At 32.9% G+C, this 25,531-nt stretch overlaps 2 protein-coding genes and 1 long non-coding RNA gene across 3 annotated transcripts; all 3 read right to left on the reverse strand.

Annotated features, from left to right (window-relative positions):
- Positions 1-4,274: 4,274 nt before the first annotated feature.
- Positions 4,275-10,126, reverse strand: LOC133799570 (pyrophosphate--fructose 6-phosphate 1-phosphotransferase subunit beta-like). Its single transcript, XM_062237573.1, has 10 exons — positions 10,069-10,126; positions 9,805-9,858; positions 9,607-9,713; positions 9,241-9,346; positions 8,509-8,572; positions 8,297-8,385; positions 8,117-8,138; positions 7,819-7,884; positions 7,006-7,151; positions 4,275-4,358 (listed from the first exon to the last, which is right to left on the reverse strand). Exons 1-10 carry the CDS (start codon positions 10,123-10,125, stop codon positions 4,275-4,277), a joined length of 795 nt encoding a protein of 264 aa, XP_062093557.1. The 5' UTR covers position 10,126.
- Positions 10,127-10,252: 126 nt separating this feature from the next.
- On the reverse strand, positions 10,253-10,772 carry LOC133801709 (uncharacterized). Its single transcript, XR_009876917.1, has 2 exons — positions 10,650-10,772; positions 10,253-10,409 (listed from the first exon to the last, which is right to left on the reverse strand). It is a non-coding gene; the product is annotated as an uncharacterized LOC133801709 (long non-coding RNA).
- Positions 10,773-21,038: 10,266 nt separating this feature from the next.
- On the reverse strand, positions 21,039-22,883 carry LOC133799571 (uncharacterized). The gene is made up of 4 exons (XM_062237574.1): positions 21,948-22,883; positions 21,549-21,857; positions 21,213-21,332; positions 21,039-21,116 (listed from the first exon to the last, which is right to left on the reverse strand). Exons 1-4 carry the CDS (start codon positions 22,881-22,883, stop codon positions 21,039-21,041), a joined length of 1,443 nt encoding a protein of 480 aa, XP_062093558.1.
- Between the last annotated feature and the right edge of the window lie 2,648 nt (positions 22,884-25,531).

Genomic DNA, 25,531 nt, shown 5'->3' on the forward strand with positions numbered 1-25,531 from the left:
ACCACCTAGACTAGTGTGGGCAATTCTCAACACATGAGATAGATATAGAGAAAAGAAGAGAAAATAACAAAGAGCCTTAGAAAAGGACTTGTGTTTAGAGAGAATCTAAAACTATCAGAAAATCTGACTTGTGACTTTCAAACTTCTTACTAAGCACTCCTTTTATAGAATCAATTAGGCCATTTAATTTAATTAAAAAATCAATAAAATAACAGCCATTTTGAAGCCCTAGGTTGAAATTATCATGGGCTATAGGCCCGTGAAATTTCCCATTTGATTATAAGCCCGTTGGACTTAAAATCAAGGCCTGTATTATTTTCTATTGATTTAATTTATTAAATAATTATTTAAATCATTTATCAAATTAATTATTTATAATTTGAACCTTGATTTAAATTTATTTATTAATTTAGATACCAATTTATCTTAATTAATAAATCTGCCATAATTTCTCTTTTCTTCTCAAAATTACACAACATTGTGAAACTATCCAAAATTGACCTGGTCAACTTTGATAATTATAATTGATGATTAAATCAATTAATTGAGACTATCTAGATGATTTTATCCAAGGTACAATGGGGACCATGGGCCGGTGAAATCAAGCTCCAATAAGTTATCATAAATCTAACAAATAAATTTACTAACTTATTAATTCCTCGTGACTCCACTATAGACTTGGAATTGCACTCTTGAATTCATAGAACGCTCTATAACAAATATAGATATGCTATTAATTATCCATTGTTACAACCATAATTGTCACTCAATCCTCTATAGACAGTCTACAATGAGAAAGGACTAAACTACCGTTTTACCCCTCATTGTATTTTATCCTTAAAACACTTAGTTCCTTGTAAATGATATTTTAGTAAACTAATTTAATTACTGAAATGAGATCTCTATCATTTAACACCTTGAACCAAACTAAAAGGAAACCATCATTTCACTTCTTCATCAGAAGCTATAGATGTTCATATCTATGATTAACACTCCCACTCAATTATACTACCGAGTTCCCAAGATGTAAGTATGGGCTAGTCCGTAGGGTAAGCTGGTAACGAACAAGTCAAAGAACTCAAATAATACAACCAGTTAGAATACTAACCACTCAGAATTGAGATTGAATTGACCTATGGTCAACTATATGATATGACTAGAATAGATAATAACGGTATGTTTACTTATCTTATCAACTGTCAATATCGGTCCTGTCCCATGTAACAAATACATTCGATCTTATCTACTTTGCTAATGTTCTGGAAAGAACATAACATTGTAATGTGTAAGTAGATCATATCGCAGATTGGCAAGTCAGTGTAACTCCGGTGCACTGACTAATCTTAGGACTAACTTATTTTGAACATATAATCGTATTTATATTCCACTGTGATTACGTCACTATAAATAAGATTAGTTATATGCTCGGGATTTAATAGAAGTTTATATTAAACAAATAATTATGAAAATAAAACATGTGAGCAAAGTGATTGACCAAGTCAAAAAATGATTTCTATTCTTTTATTGATAATAAAATGAGGTTACAAAGAATTCGAGTTTTAATTAGGGCATAAAACCCCAACAGTATGTGCTAATGATTTTTTTTTTTTTGTGTGTTTCTGAGTGAAGCAAGAAAACTGTTTGATGAAAGTTCTAAGTTAGATGTTGTATTTTAGAGTTCAATAATTATGGGTTTTATAAACATGGAGAAGTTGATAAAGCTATTAGGTTGTTTGATTGGATGCCATCAAGAAATCCCATTTCTTAAATTACTTGATTGGTGGGTATTTTAGCTAGGATGCCATCAAGAAATCCACCACCTATTTGGTAAAGGTTCTAAATTGTATTTTGGATTAGTTTTCTCTGTGATAATACAAACTTTTTAAATTTACTTGAAATTAGTAGTAGTAGTAGTAGTAAACTACTATAATTTTTCTTGCTAGCTAGTTACATCATAGAAAAGCAAATCCCAAATCATGTAAAACATATTAAAATCTTGGTCTAGTTTGATTTTCTGTTTCTTTATACATTTCAAGGCCACGAGATTATTTTATTGCAAGAAGTTCTATAAAATCAAAAAATTAAATACATTTCTTTCTAGTTTTGTGTTCCCTTCCCCACTTGCAACTTTCTCATTTTGACAAATTGGTTTTTTCTACTTTGTTTGGTGAGTTGTATCTCTGTTTGTATTCATTATTCTAGTGACAAACCTCACTGAGTTTTATTATATGACCTATCAGTTCTTAAGTATAACAAATACTTTTGTATATATGTATGTACAATATGTAATGCAACCTTGTGTCGTTTTCCATGAAAACTATACAATATGTTTGGATCATATAAACAAACTAAGTATTGGGTTTTACTGTGCAAGTAACATCGTGTCTTATGAGTATACCATTTTCCTTTATTCTTCTTTTTTCAGGTATTTTCTTTGTTATAGTTCATGCTTATTTAAGAAAGTTGATAACTATTGTAAAATGACATTATTTTTTCTTGTAATGGTGTGGCTAAAGGATTCTTGATGCAAACAATTTCACTGGAGGGTTCCTTCTGACTCTCACTAATCTCGTTGAACGGTAAGAGTCAATGTGTACTATAATTCTATATCTGAAATGATCAAGATATTTTGGTTGAATAATCATTAGTATTATGTCACCTTAATCTCATTGCAGAAGGATTAGTAGCGACAACTTCACAAGAAAGATAGCTGAGTTTGGCAATTGGTGATACCTATGTAAAGCTTTTCCACTTGCAATGTTTTATGTTATCATTTTTAATTATCTTCTCCATTTTCTGTTTACACTTTGTAGCATTCACTACAAGAAAAAACAGTATTCATAACACTTAAAAACTGCTAACCGGGACTATTGATAGCACTTCTGAAAATGCTAACATAACCCCTGTTATTAAAAGTCTGGTCTTTTCTATAACAGTTTTTGAATGTTATGTTCGGTGTTATCTTAAACTATTCAATAACACATTTTTAGGTGCTGTAATATTCAAATAATAACATTTAGATAGAGTTTTTGGTTATAAATTTGAAGTTTAATCTTGTACTTTTTTCATAACACTTTTCAACTGTTACATTTGATTATTTTGATAGCATTTTTAGTTTGTTATATTATATAAATCATAACGATTTGTTTCACTTATAATATGTTTTTAAATCGTAACATATAGTAATAAAATTTTGTTACTTTAGTGTGGATAATATATTTTAAATTTTATTTTAATAAGTATACTTATAGGGTTTTTTTAATTAAAAGATCTTCATTATTGTATTTTGATAAAAAAAAAAAAATTAATCATAAAATGTAATTCTCAATAGATTGATAAACCATAAGTATTACATTAAAAAATAACTAATTCAAACCATGAATGTGTCTACTTCATAAGATATTAGTTCTAACTTAAGTTTGAAAGCATAACATAATAAAGTTTTATAATCTTGAACATTTTTTACTTCAAACTATAGTTTGGATGATGTTGTTGCTGCATAGTTTGGATGATGTTGTTGCTGCTAATGCTATTGTTGTTGTTGTTGTAGCTGTTCTTCAGATTGTTGTGCTTGACTATGAACCCCAAATGGCGCACTAGTCCTTCGAGGGAACTTGTTCAAACTCTCTGAAAAATAAATAGAGAAAGATAAGCAGTCAGGTTTGGAGAGCTGATGCCACAAACCTAACATACAATTAGCCACATTTAAATCATTACTGACTATAATCAACATGAACAAAACAGAATTCAGAAATCCAAATATAAATAAGCATAATAGAAAAAAAAATGAAGATTCAAACAAAGCTTGGGAACAACTGCAAGATGAAAACTAAAATAAATAAATAATATAACAAGTGAATGCAAAGCCAATCCCATAACTATCATAAAAACTATAACTTACCAAAGCTATAAATAAGAAAAGAGAATACAGTGCAAATAAAATCAAACTTGTCAAACAACTTGCTGCCATTAAGAGAATACAGTGAAGTATATCAATATGTTTCAGTATATTTGTATTTTACTGTTTTAACAAGTTAATAATGAGTTCATACAACCCTGTAAAGATAAGGCAGTAGAAGAGGTATAGAAGAAATTTCTGCTTGAGTTTCACATACAATAAATTAAGTATTCTAACACTTAAATTGTGTCTGAAATTAGCATAATATTATAACAAAAATAAAGGTAAGAGAAGTAATAAAATAGAATAACAAATTTAAGAAACATGAAAAATTTAAATTCTCATTTCATAGACAAAAGGATCTCTAGCTCTCATATTATGTCATGGTGTCAGCCAAGGGTGATGAGGGTGCATCTAACCTTGTAAGAACCTTAGGAACTCCACTAGTATCCCTTGTTATCTGCAAACACCAATATAAAGGTTCAGGACATAGTTGGTACATACCCTTTCAGGACATATTTCAAAATCTAATGCAGGCATAAGCCTTTAGTTTGATGATATGGTTGAAAATGTTTTACATTTCAGCATCCTTATTATGATCTTTAATATGTACACACCACTCAGATCAAAGACTCATCAAAACCAAAGAAAGTTAAAAAAAGAGCTAGAAATATTTTCTAACTACATGAAAGAAGAAGAAATCAGATCCCTACAGTGAAGATAGCAATTGATTATAGGTGCTAACTCAAATTTTAATTTTTTTGTATTAATACAGCAGAAAAGTAAGCTTAGCCAAAAAAAAAAAAGGAGAAAGAAAGAAAGAAAAAAAAAAGGAGTTATAACATTACAAAAAAAGGCAATGAGCAAAGGCAGGTCAAGTATTTAATAGAGGACAAGTATAATAAAACAGTCCAGATTAACCTCAAATAGAGGAACCAGCCGAAACAAAGAAATCAGCAGCTAATTACAAAGAATATGCTCAATGAATAGCTGATCTTGAACCGAAATATTGTGTCTATACACTTTGTAAAGCCTAAACTTAGTAGTGAATTTAATATCCTGAACTAAACTCAAAACAGATGAAGAGTAATTGTCATATATACACCTATTTCTATTCTTCCAAATATTGTAAACAACTGCAGCAAAAATCATGTTCACTATTTCTAATTACCACATTTTTAATGTTTTTTTTCCTCATTGGTGGTAGGTACTGTAAGGAAACTTAGTGACTGAATGAATAGAATCAATTCTCATTAATGAAGTAATGATACAAAAGAGTATATATACAGAAAAGACCAAAACTAATAAAGTAACTAATCTACAAAATAACAATAATTAGTTACAATGAACAACTAACTAACCAAAACAGTTAGTAGCTGTAAAAATTGGCCTAACAGGTACCACATTTTAATGATCTTTTGAATCTTTTTAGGGAATATTATAATGATCAAGTGTCATCAAAGGTGAGTACAAAAAGTATCCTAAGCAGTCAACACTTAATGATCCTTTGGAAAATTTATCATGACAGCAGAAAAGCTACAAGTTATACTATTATAATAATTAGTTTTTCAAAATTGATAAATCAAATCAATAAAATTACTCATAAGAAAAGGAGATTATATAGCAAAAAGAGATTGAGGCATAGAGAATGTTTCAACAATTTACTAGTTGCTTCATTAACATAGATATGAATATAGTAGACAATTTTATAGAGAGAGCTACAATTATAATATGAGAATCAGATTCAGATTTTACCCAAAATTGCAGAAAAAAAAAGATGAGACTTGGATTTCTAGAGAAAATCTAAAATGACAGAGAGAGGCTCAAATTTTACACCTTAAATATGAAATGTTGAAATGAGATCGATAAATGCTTCAATACAAGGGAAAAAAATTGCAGAACAGAGCTTGAAATGAGATTGGCCTTCTTTTTATTGTTCTATGCAATTTTGTCTAGTTATTTGTTTCAAGTTAAACTCCTTCACATGTCCTTTCTCAGTCATATCACAATGCCTAAGTCCCACTAGACAAGGATTCCAAACATTTTTTAAACCAAGTAATCTATATTCATAATTCTACTTTGGTTGTTGGCAAACAAACAACAATCAATTTCACAAAAAATAAGAATCATCAATTCAGAATTAACAAGCAAAACTTAAAAAAATACATGAAAGAAAATACTTGAGAAAAGCTATACAAAATATGCTGTGAAAAATTGGGCCCTCTTAAGAGAAGCTACATAAACATTCAACACATACATTGAATATAATAACTTCAGCATTGAGCCTAGGAAAGTTGTGTATGTGCATGTAAAAACCAATAAATCAGATAAACTCAGACTGCTAGATCATTTTGTAAGTTATTTTAACTAAACAAGAAGACAAAACAAATAAACTCTTACTGCTAGATCATTTGCAAAAATCAAATAATGTTTGCATTATATATCAAAAGGATTTTAGATCAAGGTTATATGTACAGAGAAGATTCACTTCATCATGGTGAGCTCTAGATTTTATAAGTGTGTCCATTTCTATTAATAAATCAAGTTCAAACACACACTCAATTGAAATTTGTAATGTGTCTTGACAAAAATTTGTAATGTGTCTTTTCACTGTTCTCCCTGCTCAAGCATTATAGGGAGAAACACATAACTATCACCCTAATGTTTGCCCAAACCAATCTAAAAACTTGTTATTTAATATTAACATTTATAAGTTAAAACTCAGCACAGTCATAATCATTCCACATGATATAAACACCTTCAACTTTACTTAAGAAAAATAGAAAAAAAGAAGAAACTAAACCAGGAGTGTTTATTAGTTTCAAAGTAAATACTTTTAGATTCCAATGCTGGCAATGTCAACACGCACTCAAATCAAATAGCACTAAACTTCCAATTTTAATGAATCTTTCTTGTTAAAAGACAACAAACTAGTATAATACCAAAATCAACCAAGCTTTCACTGCCTAGTTATAGGCATTGAAATACAACTAGAATATACTTAAATACTTATACTTATACTTAAATACACAACAGAAAACATAAGCAACATTAAGAGGAACATAAGCAACATTAAGAGGAATGAAAACAAAGTGTGTGACAAATACCTTGATCATTGACTCCTTTTCTGATGAAATCCCACAGAGGCACCGAACCTTTGTTTCTGACTGAAAAGAGTGATCATCAATTTCCCCTTTGACTTTCACATTACTGCTATCTGAGACACCCTGTCCCTTTGACGCTAAATCAGGGGCTGCAGACACTTACATTTTTATGAGAAACAGGAAAATGTATTTTCTAAGGGAAAAAAAATAGACAGTAGCAAAAAGAGTAGAATCCAGTGACTTTATGAATCAGATAGTGCAAGATATAAGACAAACCTATATATGTCATCTACAAGCTGTGGCACCTGTTCCTTCCCCACGACATTCTTCTTTGCCCACAATTTAGAAACTGTAAAAGAGAACATAAATTCAGCTAGAATTAATTTCACATAAAATAAGAGAATTTAGACCACAACCAGGACATGGTAAAAGCAAGAAACCTCAAAGCAGAATGCTCAATTACAGTACTAATAAGCACAAGTTTGAGCAACCCAACCAAATTCTATACCAGGCTACAATGCCAGAAAACTAAATTTGAAATGGAAACTAACCTATAGAAAACATAATAATAATTTTTTTAGAAAAACAAAGATGTGTGATGTAGACAGTCGCTGTTTTAGTGTTTAAGACTGACTATTTAATAGATATCTACCTAGACAAACATCAACTACATAGCCAAGGTCCAAATATATAAATTTCACTGGAAAGAAAAGTAAATAACACAAGACTGACAAATGCAAATGAAAGGAATTTAGAAACATAACCAACCAAGGATAAAGGACCACTACCCAAAACAAAATACCAATTCACTCTCACATCTAATTCTTTTGTTCCCTACTATACGTGAAGCATCTTGGAGGTCAATCACATCTAATACCTTTCCTAATTGCAAAATAAAATAAAAACTAAAACCAAAACAAAAAATATAGAAAGAATATGCTGATATTGATGATTGTGTCACACTAATCCTTCTCATTTGCTGACATTTTACCATGTCACAGTAAATGGAGACATTTTACAAGATTGACCAATCAGCAAAAATAGATTTTAAGGTCACAGTAACTTAGTAATGCATACTGTCAATACTAATAGTTTGAACCCAATGTGGACACACCTTTAACATAACGATACTGATTCTAAAAATAGAACCGACTAAACAAAATTAACTTTTCAAATTGTGTTCCATATCAAGACACTGCACCTTGTCTACATACCAGAACATCTATGTGCAGCTGCATTTGTATAAATTTTAATCGAGCAGCTATACAAGGGAAGACAAGTCATTCAAAGGTACCTCTTCTCCAACAATTGTAATATTTGGATGAGTTTGCAAAGCACATTCAAGTGTTATGTGTGAAGCTACACGCCCCATAAGCCGCACAACTGTAGTTGACAATTAAATTTCGTTAAGCACAGTAGAGTGCAAATCAAAAGATAAGATGGGTTAAAATGTAATCTAAAAGCTAAATCACTACATGTTCCATGACTTTCAACCAGCATACTTACAGTGATAATATTTTCCAGTTGATCTGGAATCTATCATGACATTTCCAATCATTTCTGCATATATCTGAATAAAATGAAGTGCATCACATTATTATTAGTTTCCTTCAGTGTATCTGTTAGTTGCATATCATAGAAAGTGTCACGCTATTCATGCCAAGGAAAACCAGGCAGAACCAGACTTAGGCTAATCAAGTCAGTATTATATACATGATCCAATGAAGTATTTTTTTTTTAATTTCTCAGGAAATAAACCTGTTAGAATAATAACTTTAACACCTAATTAGTTTTTTAAGTAGGACAAGGTACATTGAATAATATACTTTATTTCATCAAACACAGCGTCACCAAACTTTCTTGCTAGTTATAGTTGATGGCCCACACAACAATTAACCAACTGATCTGCAAACAATTTTCTATAAGAAGTTCCTTCTCTTAACATGTAAAGGTTGATGCTTAAAGTAAATTCATAAGTTCATGACCATAATGAATTAGCAAGTAAATAAGATGATTCTAGGAATATAAATATAACTCAGTGGCAGTGAAAAAAAAATGCTTCAACAAATAAAATTATCATCAGGTACATGGATAAAATTTTCAACCTAGTGGGGTTCAAGTTCGTATCTGCTAAAAAATAAAGATTGCTGCTCCAAAATTTCCTACACGATATATGGAAAGGACCACAAAGAAATTTAAGGGTTCAAGTAATAAAAAATTTCTTTTAGTTGCAGTCACCTTGCAAGCAGTATCAAACCCAAAACTTATTGGGACTTCTTTGCATTTCAAGTCACCATCAATGGTTTTTGGACACCCAATCACCTGAGTTTTCAAATTCTTTCCCCTGGTTGAACAAAAGAAAAAAAACCAAACTGTGTTAAACAAACCAACGAAACAGCATTAAAGGCAAGACTCCTGTAACCCTGTCGAACTGTTAGATAAAGAATCCCTAAATTCTATTTGGATGGGTCCCATACACTGATACAAGCACCTAAAAAATAGATGGATTCATGGATTACATGAATGACATATGAAGACAAATACAGGCAACAGTTCCATCTGCCAAGCAAGATTTTTCTAGAAAGAAAAAAATTAGTTATATACCTGAAATTCTCAGCAAGGAGGCAGGCATTTGTGTTAGAGTCATCCCCACCAATAACAAGAAGTCCATCCAAATCAAGCTTCGCGGCAGTATCTGCAGCTTGTTGAAACTAAAAGGAAAATCCATTTTAACAATTTATTATGAACTTAATGTGTCAATAAAACTTAACATGAAACTGTGAAGAAAGAAAAAAAAGTCACCTGCTCTGGAGTTTCAATCTTATCTCTTCCACTACATATCATATCAAAACCACCCTGATAAAAGAAAATTTTCTCCAATCAAATACAATATCTTGGTTAAAATGCCAGCATCCGCATGTATGAATTTTGTATAAATCACTAGAATAGAATGGATGCGCTATATCTTCTGAGCAAATTAGAACACTCAAAAGCAGCTATCTTTACACATGATCATGGACCTCCACTGCATAAATGAAAAAACCAAACCATTGTCCAAACTCTCACCTGGTTTCTGTACGAGTAAATATATTCTGGTGTAAGTTCCACATACTTGCCCTTCATGATTCCAGCTAGACCTCACGCTCCTGCAAGTAATATACCAGGAAGCACAGAATGAATGAACTCAACCATACTGGACACTATTAACTGCAAGAAAACGAATTATGATAACAAAAAATTCTCACCAAAAATTCCAGAAATGACATTGTGCCCTCCAGGTGCCTGGCCTCCCGACAAAACGACACCAATTTTCAACTTTTTCTGCGAATCGTTAGAGTCAGAATCGCTCGGCACCACCAAGGCAGATGGCTGGCCGAAAAGTTGAGGAAAAATCTTTGCGATTTCATCTGAAAGCATAAAAATAAAAACACAACCACATGAAAACGAGAAGCTGCAGAAATTTTTATTATTTAAAAAAAAATTGCTATGTTTTACTAAAACTAAGTCGAAACCTACAAATTTCTTGGTTTCCTAATTTAACTATTTTCTGGCAATTTTTCCATCAACCAAACAAAGATTGGAAGTGTTCGTAACAGATCATAGTGTACAGAACCAATTTAATCGACGAAAAACTGTGGATCCAATACCTGGATTGCCAGCCGCGGAACTAGGTGGTCCTTCGACGATCTTGAAGGGGTTTCTGAGCACGGTAGGGAGAGGGAGGGCGTGGTCGATGCGACTCGCCTGGACCTCGCTGTAGATGGAGGCAACTCGGCTGGCCAAAAAGTTGACTTCGTGAGGCAGAGATGAGACGAGAGAGACTTCGTGAGGCGGAGAGACGAGACGAGAGAGACTTCGTGAGTCGGAGAGATGAGACGAGAGTGAGACTTCATGAGGAGGAGAGGGCGGAGAGACGAGACGAGAGTGAGAGATGGAGGCTGAGAGAAATCTTTTGGGTAACTTAGATTTAGGGATTTTGGCAGATAAGACCAAAAATAAAATTCATTTTGGCGCCTGAGGTTTATTCATGTGGCGCCAAAATATGTTCCGTGGGTTTTTAATCCCCCACCAATAATAGCATTTTTAAATATATGCTATTCTTTAATGTAATATATACTAAAATTGTTGTAGTGATTGTTAATTTTATCTTGATTTTTAGAATATCTTTTCTTAGATTCTCTTTTCTCTAACTTATTTATGTCTAATATTTTTTTTTCCATTAATCTACCTTGGGTGAGGTTAGTGATGATTGGAAGTCATTACTATGAAGCAAACTTGTTTCTGAGACTTAAGACTTATGTGATGTTATACATTTGCAGTACCCTTCCTTTAAACAACTTTTTGTCTTTCTCATTTAGATTATAAATAATAGAAACTGTTATGTATTGCTGCTTGTTGGACTTAGAAGTTATTTGTCAGTTTCAACTTTCAAGACCTGCACTCTTTAAAAATTACATATTCTTTTCCATTTTTGTGAAGGTAGAAAATTATTGTTTGGACAACTTACATTAATTTTGTTTATGTGCTGCTAGCTTGGAGTATTTGAAATGTCACAATTAGTAATGCAAGCAGTTTTAAATCCCAATGAGATGTTTTTAAGTGAGGAGTATTCAGGCTCATATGTTTTAGCAGTGGTTGTTGCAGTTACTATGGATGGATCTCAAAGTTTTCTTGTAGAGATTCAGGTAGCTTCTTAAAGAGAAATAAGATACTCGTTCTTGCTAGAAAAATAGAAGCAAGCACTCTCAGAGTGGTAACGGAAGTTAGCTGATAACTTAGGCTCCATTTGGTTGGGGATAATGGAATGCAATCAAGAGAGGCCATCGTTCGACCACAACAGCCCGTGCAACTGGAGTCTTCCTCTCTTCTCCGGTGACTAGTTTCTTTCTTATTACTAGGCACAAAAAAACCTTGAAAACAAAACCTCAGGCGCACTACATATTCCCCAGGTATGGAGCTCATCCCTTTCTCATATATGTTCATATCTCATGCCAGATTTGGAGGTTTTGGGTGTTGTTTATATATGTGAAATGAGATTCTTCAAGTAAGAGTTTGGATAGTCACTCATCATTTAATATTAAGTTTTTTGTTTAGAATTCCAAAAATTGGCTTTGGCCTCTTTCTCATGTAATACAATCATTGCTCGAGGAAGTTATATCAATAGTTTCATAGAGAGAAAATTAGAATCAACAACAGTATATTACCTATTTATATTACAGTCATATTTTTTCTCTTCAAAAACAGAAAATTGACGTTCTTTTGCAAAATTTTCAAACCCAATATTAATATATAGCTTAGCCTCTTAAGCTATATAGTTTTAGGCATTTCCACCATGCAAAACAACCTAGTTGACAATACAAAACTCAAGTTATTCCCACTTGGCAGATGTTGAATATTTCAGTGCCATTAATCACACCAGAAGGTTCTATACGATTACAATTTTTCATAGCCAAAAAAGCTTAACCATGGAATAATAATATGGGTTGACTTTTCACATCTTAAACTGAAACAAGTGGTCCTTTTGATCAATATTATTTTAGCTTTGGTATGCTCTAGTAAGCTTCATCTGAAATAAGTGTTTGTTTGATGAGAAAATGAGATTTTGTCATTGTTATCTAACAGATATGTTGCTAGATTCTGAAGCATGTATTAATCTTGTCACAGTAACCCATTAACCTTTTTGTTGTATGAGATATTAGCTAACTTCCTATTTTTTTTAGTGTATACATTAAATATATATATAATAATAATACTTGGGTTATAATCGGGTTTATGATTTTTTTTCCTAATTCAAATTCTGTTTTTACTTGGTGTATATTATGAGTTGTGTATAATTTTGATTATGTATCAATGGCAAAAGGATTGGCTAGTGATGGGTGGCATTCTCAGCTGTAGTAGTGGACAAAATGTGCCATCCATTGGAAAGTCCAAGAAATCCTCAATACCTTCTGGATAGGTCAAAAATTTGAATGCTGGAGGTAAGAAAGCTGAAACGACTCGGAGTTGTATTGAAAATGCTCCTATTACTTGTATAAATAAATCAATGGTTGAATGGAGAGATCCATGTGAGTGTTTATTGGTTGGATCATGGTGCTCTCAAATGTTAAGCTGTCAATTCTTATCTAATTTAACATTTGTTACAGCTTCAACCAGGCATTTTAGTATTACAGATGCTCATTGTATTGTTTTATATTTAATGCTTAGAGTTTTTTATTCCATTTATAATGCACTCATTTGTTTTGCTTTTTCATGTCTGTTGTAGACTTGTTTTTGCTCCCATAACTGGTTCTACTTCAAATCATGGCCTAATCCCAACAATTCTCTATGGGTGAGCAATTTTGATAGAGTAAGAATCTTGCAACTCTGACCAAGCTATGATTTGTTTACCAACCTCACTCTGTTACAGTTTGAATTTGTACTTTTATTTATAAGTAACAGATGTGCTGGGTCTTGGAAATTATGCCACTGATGATGATGAAATTCATATCTCTAGCTTGCCAAATTCCAGGAATAAAAAGCTTCAGCATTCAAATTTTGAAAAATCTTCAGAAGACAAGCTTGATATTGGTGCAAAGGGCAGTTTGGTAGCCGTTGTTGCAGAAAGGTGCACACAAGACGCAACTTGTCATGCTCCCCGTCACCTGGCAAGTCTAGAAGTAGAAGAAGGTATTTTTGTGAGAGTTTCATTATATTTTACTTTTTCTGTAACGTAGTTTTAAAAAAAAAATTTGATAGTGATAATAAGGTTGCAACTTAAACTCCTTATAAGGAGGTTGTGAGTATTAGTAGACTGTCTTTTGTTAGCTTCAAAATGATTTAGAGTGATAGCTCCAGCACTTTAGCTTTACTTATTTATTTATTTTATATAATTGATTATATCTGTGCATATAGACTGTATCTTTCTCTCTTCTTACTATATATCTCTAACTCAATTGTTAATACTTATTGATTTCGTGCATTGATTGCAGTCATGTTGCACCATGTTTAATGGTATACTTAAACTTAATTGAGTTGGCACATGTAAATTAAACCCATTAGAACCTAAATAAATAAACATTACTATATATAATGTAAATGTTATAAAACTAATACTAATAAAAAATGAGATTTCTTTTTACTGGTGTATTTTGGTGTCATAGTGGCTGAAAGTATTGTGATTGGATTAATGAAAAAATATGACAGTGGTTGAATTAGTATTTTGACTTGATACTGGATTGAACATTGGTATTTTTATTATCTTCCTATGGCAGAATTAGTGCCTTGATTATCTTGTTTAGATTAGTCTTTTTGGTATTGTAAAATAAGAAAAATTGAATTTCCTCTTTTGTTTTCAAGTGTCTTTAGTTTTGCATTTTCTTGTAATTCTCATGTCTCTGTGAAGCAAGTATCCCATCCTTCTCCCTCTCTATGTAGTTTTCAGTAGAGGGATTTCTCAACTTTTTTTTGTGTGCTGACTCTATTTTCTCATTCTCATAATTCATTAGAGTAAAACTAACCCTCCAAAAAGTTGAAGTATTAATTATTTAAATTTTGTTGTAGTTAAGCAAATGGACTCACAACAAAGACAAGTGCACAAAGGGTGATGAATTGAAGAATGGAGCAAGTTTCATGCATGGTTTATTTTTGTGTATCTTGTAATGTTTCTGTTTTTCATTTTTGAAGTAAAAAATGTTCAAGATTATAAAACTTTATTATGTTATGCTTTCAAACTTAAGTTAGAACTAAGATCTCATGAAGTAGACACATTCATCGTTTGAATTAGTTATTCTTTAATGTAATACTTATGGTTTATCAATCTATTGAGAATTACATTTTATGATTAATTTTGATTTTTTTTATCAAAACACAATAATGAAAATCTTTTAATTAAAAAAAACCTTACAAGTATACTTATTAAAATAAAATTTAAAATATATTAACCACGCTAAAATAACAAAATTTTATTACAAGACTTTTAATATGTTATGATTTAGAAACATATAATAAGCGTAACAATTCGTTATGATTTATATAATATAACAAACTAAAAACGCCATCAAAATAATCAAATGTAACAGTTGAAAAGTGTTATGCAAAAAGTATAAGATTAAATGTCAAATTTGTAACCAAATACTCTAACTAAATGTTATTATTTGAATATTATAGCAACTCAAAATGTGTTATTGAATAGTTTAAGATAACATCGAACATAACATTCAAATACTGTTATAGAAAAGACAGGACTTTTAATAACAGGGGCTATGTTAGTGTTTTCAGAAGTGTTATCAATACTCCTGGTTAGCAGTTTTTAAGTGTTATGAATACTATTTTTTCTTGTAGTGAGATAAGGTTTGGTTAATATAACTGATTATGAAGATGATATTTATTATACTATAAGGTTTAGATAGACCCAATAAGATAATGACACTTGTCATGTGCATGTTTATTGAGAAATTAAGTATTTTTTAGGAATAGTTTATTAAGAGGAATATTTGAAAACCCCAGAGTCTGCCAGCAGCTTTGAAATCGTTATAGGACTCAGTCAAATTTGTTTACTCAATTCAAATTAGGCTGAAAAATTGCAATTACGTGTATAATATTTAAGTGTATGCCGATATATCGTAGCTCTAGGGGGCGATATATCACCACTCGGGGAATACAAAAAACACGTAACTTCGCATGAACACTTCGGCGAGCCTCGAGAATATAAGCCCAGGCGATATATCGCCTACAATGGGCGATATATCGGCTTTAGGGCATTATTTTGGAATAATTTTGAAACCGAGCACATTTATTCCATAACCTCTTGATAAGCCTCAGAATCTTTTTGACCGAGTCTTAAGCCTCTGCTGAACGAATATTCAAATGTTTTTCAATTAGAAGTCATTATTTTTATTCAAGCTAAAAGAAGATCTTTTCATTCTTGAACTCTATAAATAGGACCTAGTACCCAGCCATTTCTTTCATTCTTCAAGCTGAGTTCAGAGCCTTCAAGCAGCTAGGTTTACTTTAGAGTGTTAAACACTAGGGTTGGGGTTATAAGCTTTATCATATTAAGCTTATTAAACACTTGGGAAGTAAGGTTATTAGTGTGTATTTCGATATCAAGGTGTAGTTCGGTTATAGTGCATTCAAAGGTATTTCTATTCCTAGTTCATTTCTGTATATTTCATGTAATGACCCACTACTCTAGACTTTTGGACCATTAACGAAACTATACATACAAATCCTTAATAAAACTTACATTTGCGAAAATAACATAACTTTATTAGAAAAACTTGTAGAAATAAGAGTTACTTACAAAAATACCAAAAAGGATATGGGATCCCATTGTCTTAAAAACAAAACATAATTTAAAATAAAGGCGTTACATTGCAAGTGCGGAAAATTACACATAAACCCATAAATAAAAGACTACATCCTCGAAATCGAACTCTCGACTCCTTGAATCCATTCACCATCGATACACAATCTCCAAGCATCCACGAACCTTACCGCCACTAATAGCTACTTTCCTGCACATATAAACAAAAAGGAATGAGCCTAATGCCTAGCAAGGAAAAATCTAACACATGGTTCATATACATAAATTTCATAAGAAACATAAAGACATAACATAACACTTTATCATACACATACTATAATGGCCATTATCACTTGGGGTCCCATAGACTAAACAAGTCATATGCCCATGAGATTAGTGGGGTCCTACTAGCTAAGTAGGTCATATGCCCATAATCTATTTGGGGTCTTGTTAATCATATGGGTCATATGCCCAAGCCTACAAACATACATATAATAACACTTATCATAACATAAGAAACATAAGATAACATATAAAACATATAACATATGCATTTCTATCCTATTTTCCTTACCAAAGTTACCGGGATAAGAGGACAACGTTGGGACTTTGGAACACTCCTAATAACCATTATGAAAGGGTGAGTCTATAGAAGAAAAAGAGAAATGAAAGGAATGGAAAAACTAAACCATTGAGAAACATACTTACCAAAACATTTTGCTCAAGAACTTAGATTTCCTAACCAAAATAAAAATTAAGGTTAGAGGCTGAGTAGAAGACTGTGAGAACTTAAAAGAAAAGTACAGAATTGAACTAGAGTTTTGGGTTACCTTGAAGACTTGTAAGACCAATCTACACCTCAAACTGAAATACTATAAAACCTTACTTCCCAAAGTGTTTGATAAGCTTGTGATGATCAAGCTTATGATTCCCCAACCCAGGTGTTTACACTCTCACACTCACTTAGCACTTGCAGCCTCTGAACTTAGAGTAAAAGGTGAATAATGGCTGGGTACTAGGTCCTATTTATAGAGTTTAGGAATGAAAGGATCTTAATTTTACTTGAATAAAAATAATAGCTTTTTAGGTGAAAATAATTTGAATAATCGTTCAGCAGAGGCTGAAGACTCATTCAAAAGGATGCTGGACTTATCAAGAGGTTGAATGGCTGAATGGAAAACGATTTCAAAATGTTTCAAAATATACTAAAGGAGGCGAAATATCGCCTGGGCCAGTATGCCCGAGGCTGTCGTGCATCGTCTCGTGTTTTCCGTATCTACGTGCTGCGATATATCGCCCCCTATAGCTGCGATATATCTGCACACGCTGATTATTTAAACACGAAATTACACATTTTTAGCTAAGTTTGAATGGAGTAAACAGCCTTGACTAAGCCCTCAACGTATTCAAAGCTGCTGATTGAACTTATAGCATTCAAACTTTACCCCTTATTAAATTTAATCCTCAAAATACTTAATCCTTAATCACCCATTCATAACATGTGCTTAAAATCCTATTGGTTGTTATCTAAACCTTATAGTATAATAAATATTATCCTTAATATCTATCATATTAATCAAACCTTAGGTTAAACTTAATATTCTTAAACTATAGGTTAAACTTAGAAAATCTACAAGTACTACTATGAGAGTCCAAATAATTCCCGGTCTGAACCAAAAATCCACAGTTACAAAGATAATACTATAAATACTATAATGCTACTATCTAACTAGCTAAGTAAAGTTCTTGGACTCTACATTTCATTAGCTTTTATAGTTTTTCTCTACTCAAATCCTAACTCGCTGTTTCCAATTCTTGGTTAGGCAATTAAGTTCTTTGAACTTGAGGTTTCATTTCGGTAAGCTCTTCTTCTCGGTGGTTTTATTTCATTTCTTTTCATCTCCTTCTTTTAGAAATACTCACCTTCTCATTAATGGTTTTTAGGAGTGTTCCAAAATCCCGTCTTTGTTTTCACATCCCGGTATTTGGTAAGGAAAATAGGATAGCTATTATATGCTTATATGATTATGCTATAATATGTTTTTGTATGTTATGATATATGTATATGTTTTGGGGCTTATATTTGCTTAAATAGAAAACCCCATTACTTTTATGTTTCGGGGCTTATAGTTGCTTAGCTAGCAAACCTCATTGTATTTTGAGGCTTATAGTTGCTTAGTTAGCAAACCCCAATGTTCACCATGTACATGGGTTAGAATTATGATATATGTTTATAGTTATATGTTATATGTTTATAGCTTATGTTTATGTTTATGTTTCATGCTTGTAGTAGATTTTCCTTGCTGGGCATTAGGCTCATTCCTTTTTTTTATATGTCCAGGGAAATAGTTATGGCGGCGGTAAGATTCTTGGCAGCATGGGATTGTGTATTGAGGGAGAATGGATTCAATGGACTGCGTGAACGATTCGAGGACGAAGTTGTTTTTAGTCATTTTTGTAATTATGCTTTATATGTATTTTCCGCACCTGATTTTGTAACGAATTTGTTTAAGATTTAAGTTATGTTTTATTTCAAATAATGGGTTCCCATATCCTACCCTGAATTTTTATGTATTTAACCTTTGCTTTACTTTTGTTTTTAATAAAGTTATGACAATTTCGTATGTATGTTTTTCTTAAGATTAGTATCTATGGGTAGTAGTTATTAATAGTCCAAAGTCTAGAATTAGATGGGTCATTACACCTTGGCACACACAGTGATATGAGAGGTTTCGACGTCTAGACATGGATGGTGTGGGTTTCCAATGAACAAATAACGATCAAGATGAGCGCCATGAATAATTAAGAAACTTATATTATGGATTATGTTTCAAATTTCTTTAGTGGGACTTATTTTGTTTATTTTATTTCTAAACACAGCATAAATACATAATATTTTTATTTCAAGTCATTGGGCTCGAATTGCATGTTTTATCAACGCCCTGCTGAACTTTTTCTTAAAATGGTATTTTTCTAATACATGTGAGTTGAGAGACATTTTTATGAAGAAATAGATTAGGGCGCTCTTTACAGAGAGATAAAAGGGAAGACATAAAATTCTATTGCTTATTCGGTGTGCTTGCTAAGTTTTTTCTTTTCTTTGTTGTTGTTTTTTTCTTCCTTTGGTGGGGGTTCGAAAACCCTAGGTATACCAAGAGGGTAACCCTAGTTCTCTTTTTGAGTGATGATTTCTGCCAAGACTTATATATTCTTTGTATATGTTTTGGGTTTTGTTTGTTAAAAAGCATGATTGTGAAAAAGAGATCCTAGTGCTATTGTTTTCTCTTGATGTTCTTTGTTTTTTGATGGCATGATTAGAAGGGGTAATGATGTATTGATTTGGTGGTCTTGATGGGCTTGTTTGGATGGTAGAGTTCGACCAAACAAGGATATATATCTCCTAGCATATAGTTTTTATTTTTTTATATTGTTATAATAAACACATATGTTGTTTTTGTATTTTAAATAAAGGCATGTAGGTTTTAATTGAAAATGGAAAACAAGAAAGTATTTTGTTGTGTAATTTTCGACCTAGTATATGTTTTACAATCCATTTTGTTTTGTTTTGAATTATGACAAACATGCTTTCTTGGTTAGTGTTTGTTGTGATATTAATGTGTATTGAATATATATAAAGGTGTATACCAGAGACTAGGAAGCATGGTAGTGATGCTTTATTTTATTTTGTATTTTTTAGGAATCTTTGTTAGTGTCTCGGCCAAGCATGTATATTTTTAGGTTTAAGTTTTTTTTGTTTATTTAATGAATTTTTGTTACATTTTATTTGAGACAATGAATGCATGAAGATATATAGCCATATTAGATTTTATTGTTAAAATGGTTTAGAGGAAAACTGTGAATTGGAGTATATAATTTTTTTTCCTTGCTGATTTTTACTTTGTTTTATGGAAAATTCATTTTAATTAAAATATATCAAATATATGTTTTAATAATTTATGCCGTAATTTTTATTAATGAAAATTTTGATTTTTCCATTCTTTAAATAGGTATTTTCTCATACATAATTATGCAGAATTTATTTACAAATGAATTAAGTAAAATTATTTTTAAATGGATGATCAAATAATTTATTTAATAAATGGGAACATAGTTAATTATTTTCTAACTTTTATATAATTGTGACTTAATGTAAAATTATTGTGGGCTTGAAGTCTTATTTTCTTGGCAAGGTTAATAATTTTTTTATTATTAATTATTGAATTAACTTTGCTAAAAGGTATAAGAGTATTTGTTGAATTAATTAATTTTGTTAAAATTTATTATTTTATGGGAAATAGAGAAATGTGTTCACTTGTTGAATAATGAATGTGAATTTATTATATTGGTGTAAAATAGAGTAAAAGGTTAGTTAAAATTAAAATAAATTTTGTGATGTAAAATCTAAAATGAAACCCTAAGATCTAGTGAGGTAATATGGAAACGTTAATAAGTTGGTAAACTAATTGTTGTTGATTTTTTTTTCTTAAGGAAGTGACGATAAAACAAACAAGTAGAATTTACCAACTTCAACGCAAACTTTAAGATCTGTCCCACGTATGCATGCTACATGCAAGATTAATTTTATGTTCAAATATATGTGATTTAATTAAATGTATGATTTTTGCTTTGCAAACATTGAGGATTCACTAGTAGACTTGAGATTTTTTTTTTTTGCTCGAGAAAGAAAGAAAAACTTTATTGGCCAACAACAACTTACAAACAAAAGCTCACAAGGAGCTACCAAAAAGACAGATTACAAATTGCGAATAAAATCAAACAAAGCCTTCTCTTTATTCAAATGATTCTTCCTAGCAAGGCTAATCATTCTAGGCTTCAAACAAGTTTTAATAAAATTATCAACTCTTTGAACAGAAAAAGTAAAACAATAAAAAATACAAGAGTTATGATTCAACCAAATGAAGTAAACTGAAGCAGCAAGAGCAATTGCAGCAATTCTTTGCAACAGCCCTTCGTGTCTCCCGTCCATCCAAGTGAGCCAATCAGAGAACTTGGTAGGCCAAATGGTAGCTCCAAGCCAATCTCTGACCTGGTTCAGAATTTTTTGAGAATAAGTACAGTCAAAGAATGAGTGGGCATGAGTCTCCAACTATATCTCACAAACAGGGCACATGTTAGAGTCAATTCTAACATGACAATGCACTAAATTGTCCCGAGTAAGCAAATGACCTTTGACCGATTGCCACAAAATAAATCTGTGTTTTGGAATAGAAAGATTACACCAAACAACATTAGCAAAGCTAACCTTTTCCCACTGCAACAAATGGTTATAAACAAAACCCAGATTGAGTTTCCTTTTAGTAACCAAAGCCTCCAAATCAGCTAAAGACATATAAGATCTCAGTTTAACCAACTTCCTCCAATACCAGCTCACATCAATCTTTAAATTGTACTCCCAAAAATTATGTCCTTTGAGGCGGAGATCATCCATCCACTTAACCCAAAGCAAGTCTTGCTTGGAAGAATTCGCCCAAACATATTTATCTAGCAAGACTTTATTCCATTTAGAACGTTCCTTGAACCCAATACCACCAAAGCTTTTTGGTAAGCAAACCTAGTCCCAAGATGTGAAGTTAAGTTTGCTTCTATTGCCTTTCTTACCCCATAAAAAATTCCTACACAGCCTATCAATTTCATGAGTAACACTTTGAGGGAGAAGAAAAATGTTCATCCAATAAGACCGGATGCCTAATAGAACAAAATGAATGAGTTGAGCTCTTCCAGCAAAAGAAAGGGGATGACTAGACCAAGTGTGAAGGCGAAGAATTATCTTTTTAATAATTAGCCTACAGTCACCAGCCTTCCATTTAGTAGGACGGAGAGGGACACCACGATACTTTAAAGGAAAAGAACCCTCCTCAATGTTTAGACAATCCAAAATGCTCTTCTTATCCTCAAATTTCAAGCCTCCAAAATATATGTGAGATTTAGTCATATTAGCTAATAGACCAAAAGCTTGACTAAATTTTGTAAATCCTTCTTGGAGGATTTGGACAGATCGAAGAGACCCTTTGCAAAAAATCACATGGTCATCCGCAAAATAAAGATTAACTAGTTTCAGCCGTTTGCAAAGGGGATGAAACCTGAAATCCTTGTTGTGAGAGGCTTGAATAAGGAGTATTGTGAGATATTCCATGACTTGCACAAACAGTAAGGGGGAGATAGGATCCCTTTGTCTTAGACCTTTCCTCCCAATAAACTTCCCTTGCACCCTGCCAGAAATCAAAAGAGAGTAGGAAGTGCCCTTCAAACACACCATAATCCAATGTATAAATCTACTAGGAAAGCAGTAAGCTTTTAGAAGATCCTTCACCAAAAGCCAATCAATTGTTTCATAAGCCTTGCTAAGATCAATCTTCATCATACATCGAGGGGAAGCATTTTTCCTAGTGTAGCCTTTAATAAGGTCTTGGAAAATGAGAATTTTATGAGCCAACTCATTATTTTCATTAGCTGCCACCGTGACTCCACCTTTCTTAGGAACACACTGAATCGGGCTTACCCAAGTACTATCTGACATTGGGTAAACAATTCCATAATCAAGCCACTTAATTATCTCTTTTCGAACCACTTCCTTCATGATATGATTAAGTCTTCGCTGCTACTCAACATAATTATTACAACATTCCTCCAACAGAATTTTATGCATACAAAATGATGGACTTATACCCTTAATATCCGACATGTTCCAACCAATGACCCTTGTATATCTCTTCAAAACAGCCAACAAGAAACTCTCTTTTTCAGCTCCTAATTTTGGTGGCTCTTGAATAGAGGGCTTAGGAGGCTTAATATTCCCTTCTGACAAGTTCAATGACTCAAACGGCCTCCTAAATTTAGCAAAGGGCTGCTTTGACTCCACCCATGTAACTTGGCTTTCTTCCTCTTCACTTAAGTCTTCAAGCTCTTCAAGTGACCTCACCCCCATTCCATCTTTAAAAGCTTCCTTGTGGAATTTTTCAGCGACAATTGACTCAATTACACTTAGCCTAGAGCAATCCTCAATCTGATCCGGAAATTTCATAGCGTTAAACACATTGAAAGTCACTTGTTGGTCATTCACCCTCGTAGTAAGCTCCCATTTTTGTACATCAATCAAGTTCCTCTCGGTAGCTAAAATTGGCCTACCCAAGATGATAGGAACATCTCTATCCGCTTCATAATCAAGAATGAAGAAATCAGCTGGAAAAATGAATTTATCAACTTGCACTAGAAAATCTTCAATTTTTCCTTCCGGGTGTGCCATAGAATGATCCGCTAATTGCAAAGTGACTGTGGATGGTCTTGCTTCTCCAATTCCCAACTTCTTGAAAATAGACATGGGCATCAAATTGATACTAGCCCCCAAGTCAGAAAGTGCTCTACCAACATCTCTACCACCAATAAAACAAGGAAGTGTGAAGCTTCCTGGATCTTTCAATTTAGGGGGAATTTTTTTCTTCAATATAGCACTACAACCTTCAATCAAAGCCACCGTTTCAAATTCTCCAAGCCTCCTCTTCTTAGTTAAAATTTCCTTCAAGAACTTCACATAGTTGTTCATTTGTTCCAAAGCTTCCACAAACGGTATATTGATGTGAAGTTGCTTCAAAACATCTAAAAATCTTTGGAATTGACCATCTTGTTGCTCCTTTTGAAAGCGCTGAGGAAATGGTGGAGGTGGCTTGCTCATAGGCTTCTCTGTTGCATTTTGCTGAGGAATTGCTGCAGCAATTGCTTCAAGATCAGCATTTGAAATTTTCGAATTCACAGATTTGTCTCCCTTGTTCACACTACTTTGGATTGAAATGGGCTCGTTGTTTCTCTTACGATTCTCCTCAGTCAATTCCAGATTTTTACCACTCCTCAAGGTAACCGAATTTCAATGCTCCTTACCATCGTTTCTTGGATTCTCAGTATCACTAGGCAAGGTGCCTTGTGGTCCATTCCTTAGCTCATTAGCTAGCTGCCCCAATTGAATCTCTAGGTTCCTCAAGGATGCCGCTTGGCTTTAAATCACAGCATCATTCTTGGCCATATATTCTTTAATTAAACTCTCCAAAGAGCTTGATTGAGACACTTGAGGAGGAGGTGGTTGAACTCTTGGTTGTTGTTGAGAAAACCTCGGTGGATATGTAGGCTTGTTTTACATTGGTGCTCCGCTTGAATTAGCTCCTTGACCCCCCCATGAGAAGTTTGGATGCTGCCTCCACCTCGGATTATAAGAGTTCGAATATGGGTTATTTCGATTCACATTTTGATTCCCCACATAACAAACCGAAGCGAGATTTGAGGACAACTATAAAATGTGTGCCCATCTCCACAATAAACACAAGATACATCGGAAACTTGTCCCATAGCAGCTGGTTATACCATTCCCCCCCCCCCCCCCCCCAAAACTCATGTTCTTGAGAAGGTTAGTCATTGAAGAAACTTGAGTGGTAAAAGTTGTCAATGCATCCCCTTCAAGTATACCAGCCACTTTTCAACTTGTTGAGGCTCTAACATTGGACCATTGACAATTGTTGGTAGTTATCCTCTCCAAAATCTCACAGGCTTCATTGTAGGACTTAGAGAGAATAGCCCCATTAGATGAAGCATCTAACACCATGCGAGTGGAAGAATTGAGTACATTGTAGAAAGTATCCATTTGGATACAATGCGGAATCCCATGGTGTTGGAATTTCCTCAATAACACCTTGAATATCTCCCAAGCTTCACAAAATGATTCATCTTCGAGCTGCTGAAATGACATGATTTCATTTCGAAACATGGCATTTTTTGTGGGAGGAAAGTACTTCATCAAGAATTTTTCAACCAACTCATTTCATATGTAGTCACCGAGTCGGGAGGAAAGGTGTTTAGCCAAGCTCTAGCAAGATCCCTTAAAGAGAAAGGGAACAATTTCAACCTTAGGGCCTCCTAACTCACTCCTTGTAGCTTGAAAGAATCACTCACCTCCAAAAATGAACGAAGATGAAGATGAGGATCATCGGTAGGTATCCCACTAAATTGACCCACTATTTGCAACATTTGGAACATCCCGGGCTTTAACACGAATTGGGGGAGCTTGAATTTCAGGCCTAACAATGCCCAAATTGAGCTCATTCAACATGGGGGTAGCATACTCCCTTATGTCTCTCCCTCTATCATCAGCCATAGCAATTGCGTTAGTGACATTATTAGCACCCTCAACTCCTTCAACCTCTTCAGCCATATTAAGGCGATTTTGAGCTCGTTGTTCCCTTA

The sequence above is a fragment of the Humulus lupulus genome, chromosome 9 (assembly GCF_963169125.1).
Source record: "Humulus lupulus chromosome 9, drHumLupu1.1, whole genome shotgun sequence".
Taxonomy (NCBI): domain Eukaryota; kingdom Viridiplantae; phylum Streptophyta; class Magnoliopsida; order Rosales; family Cannabaceae; genus Humulus; species Humulus lupulus.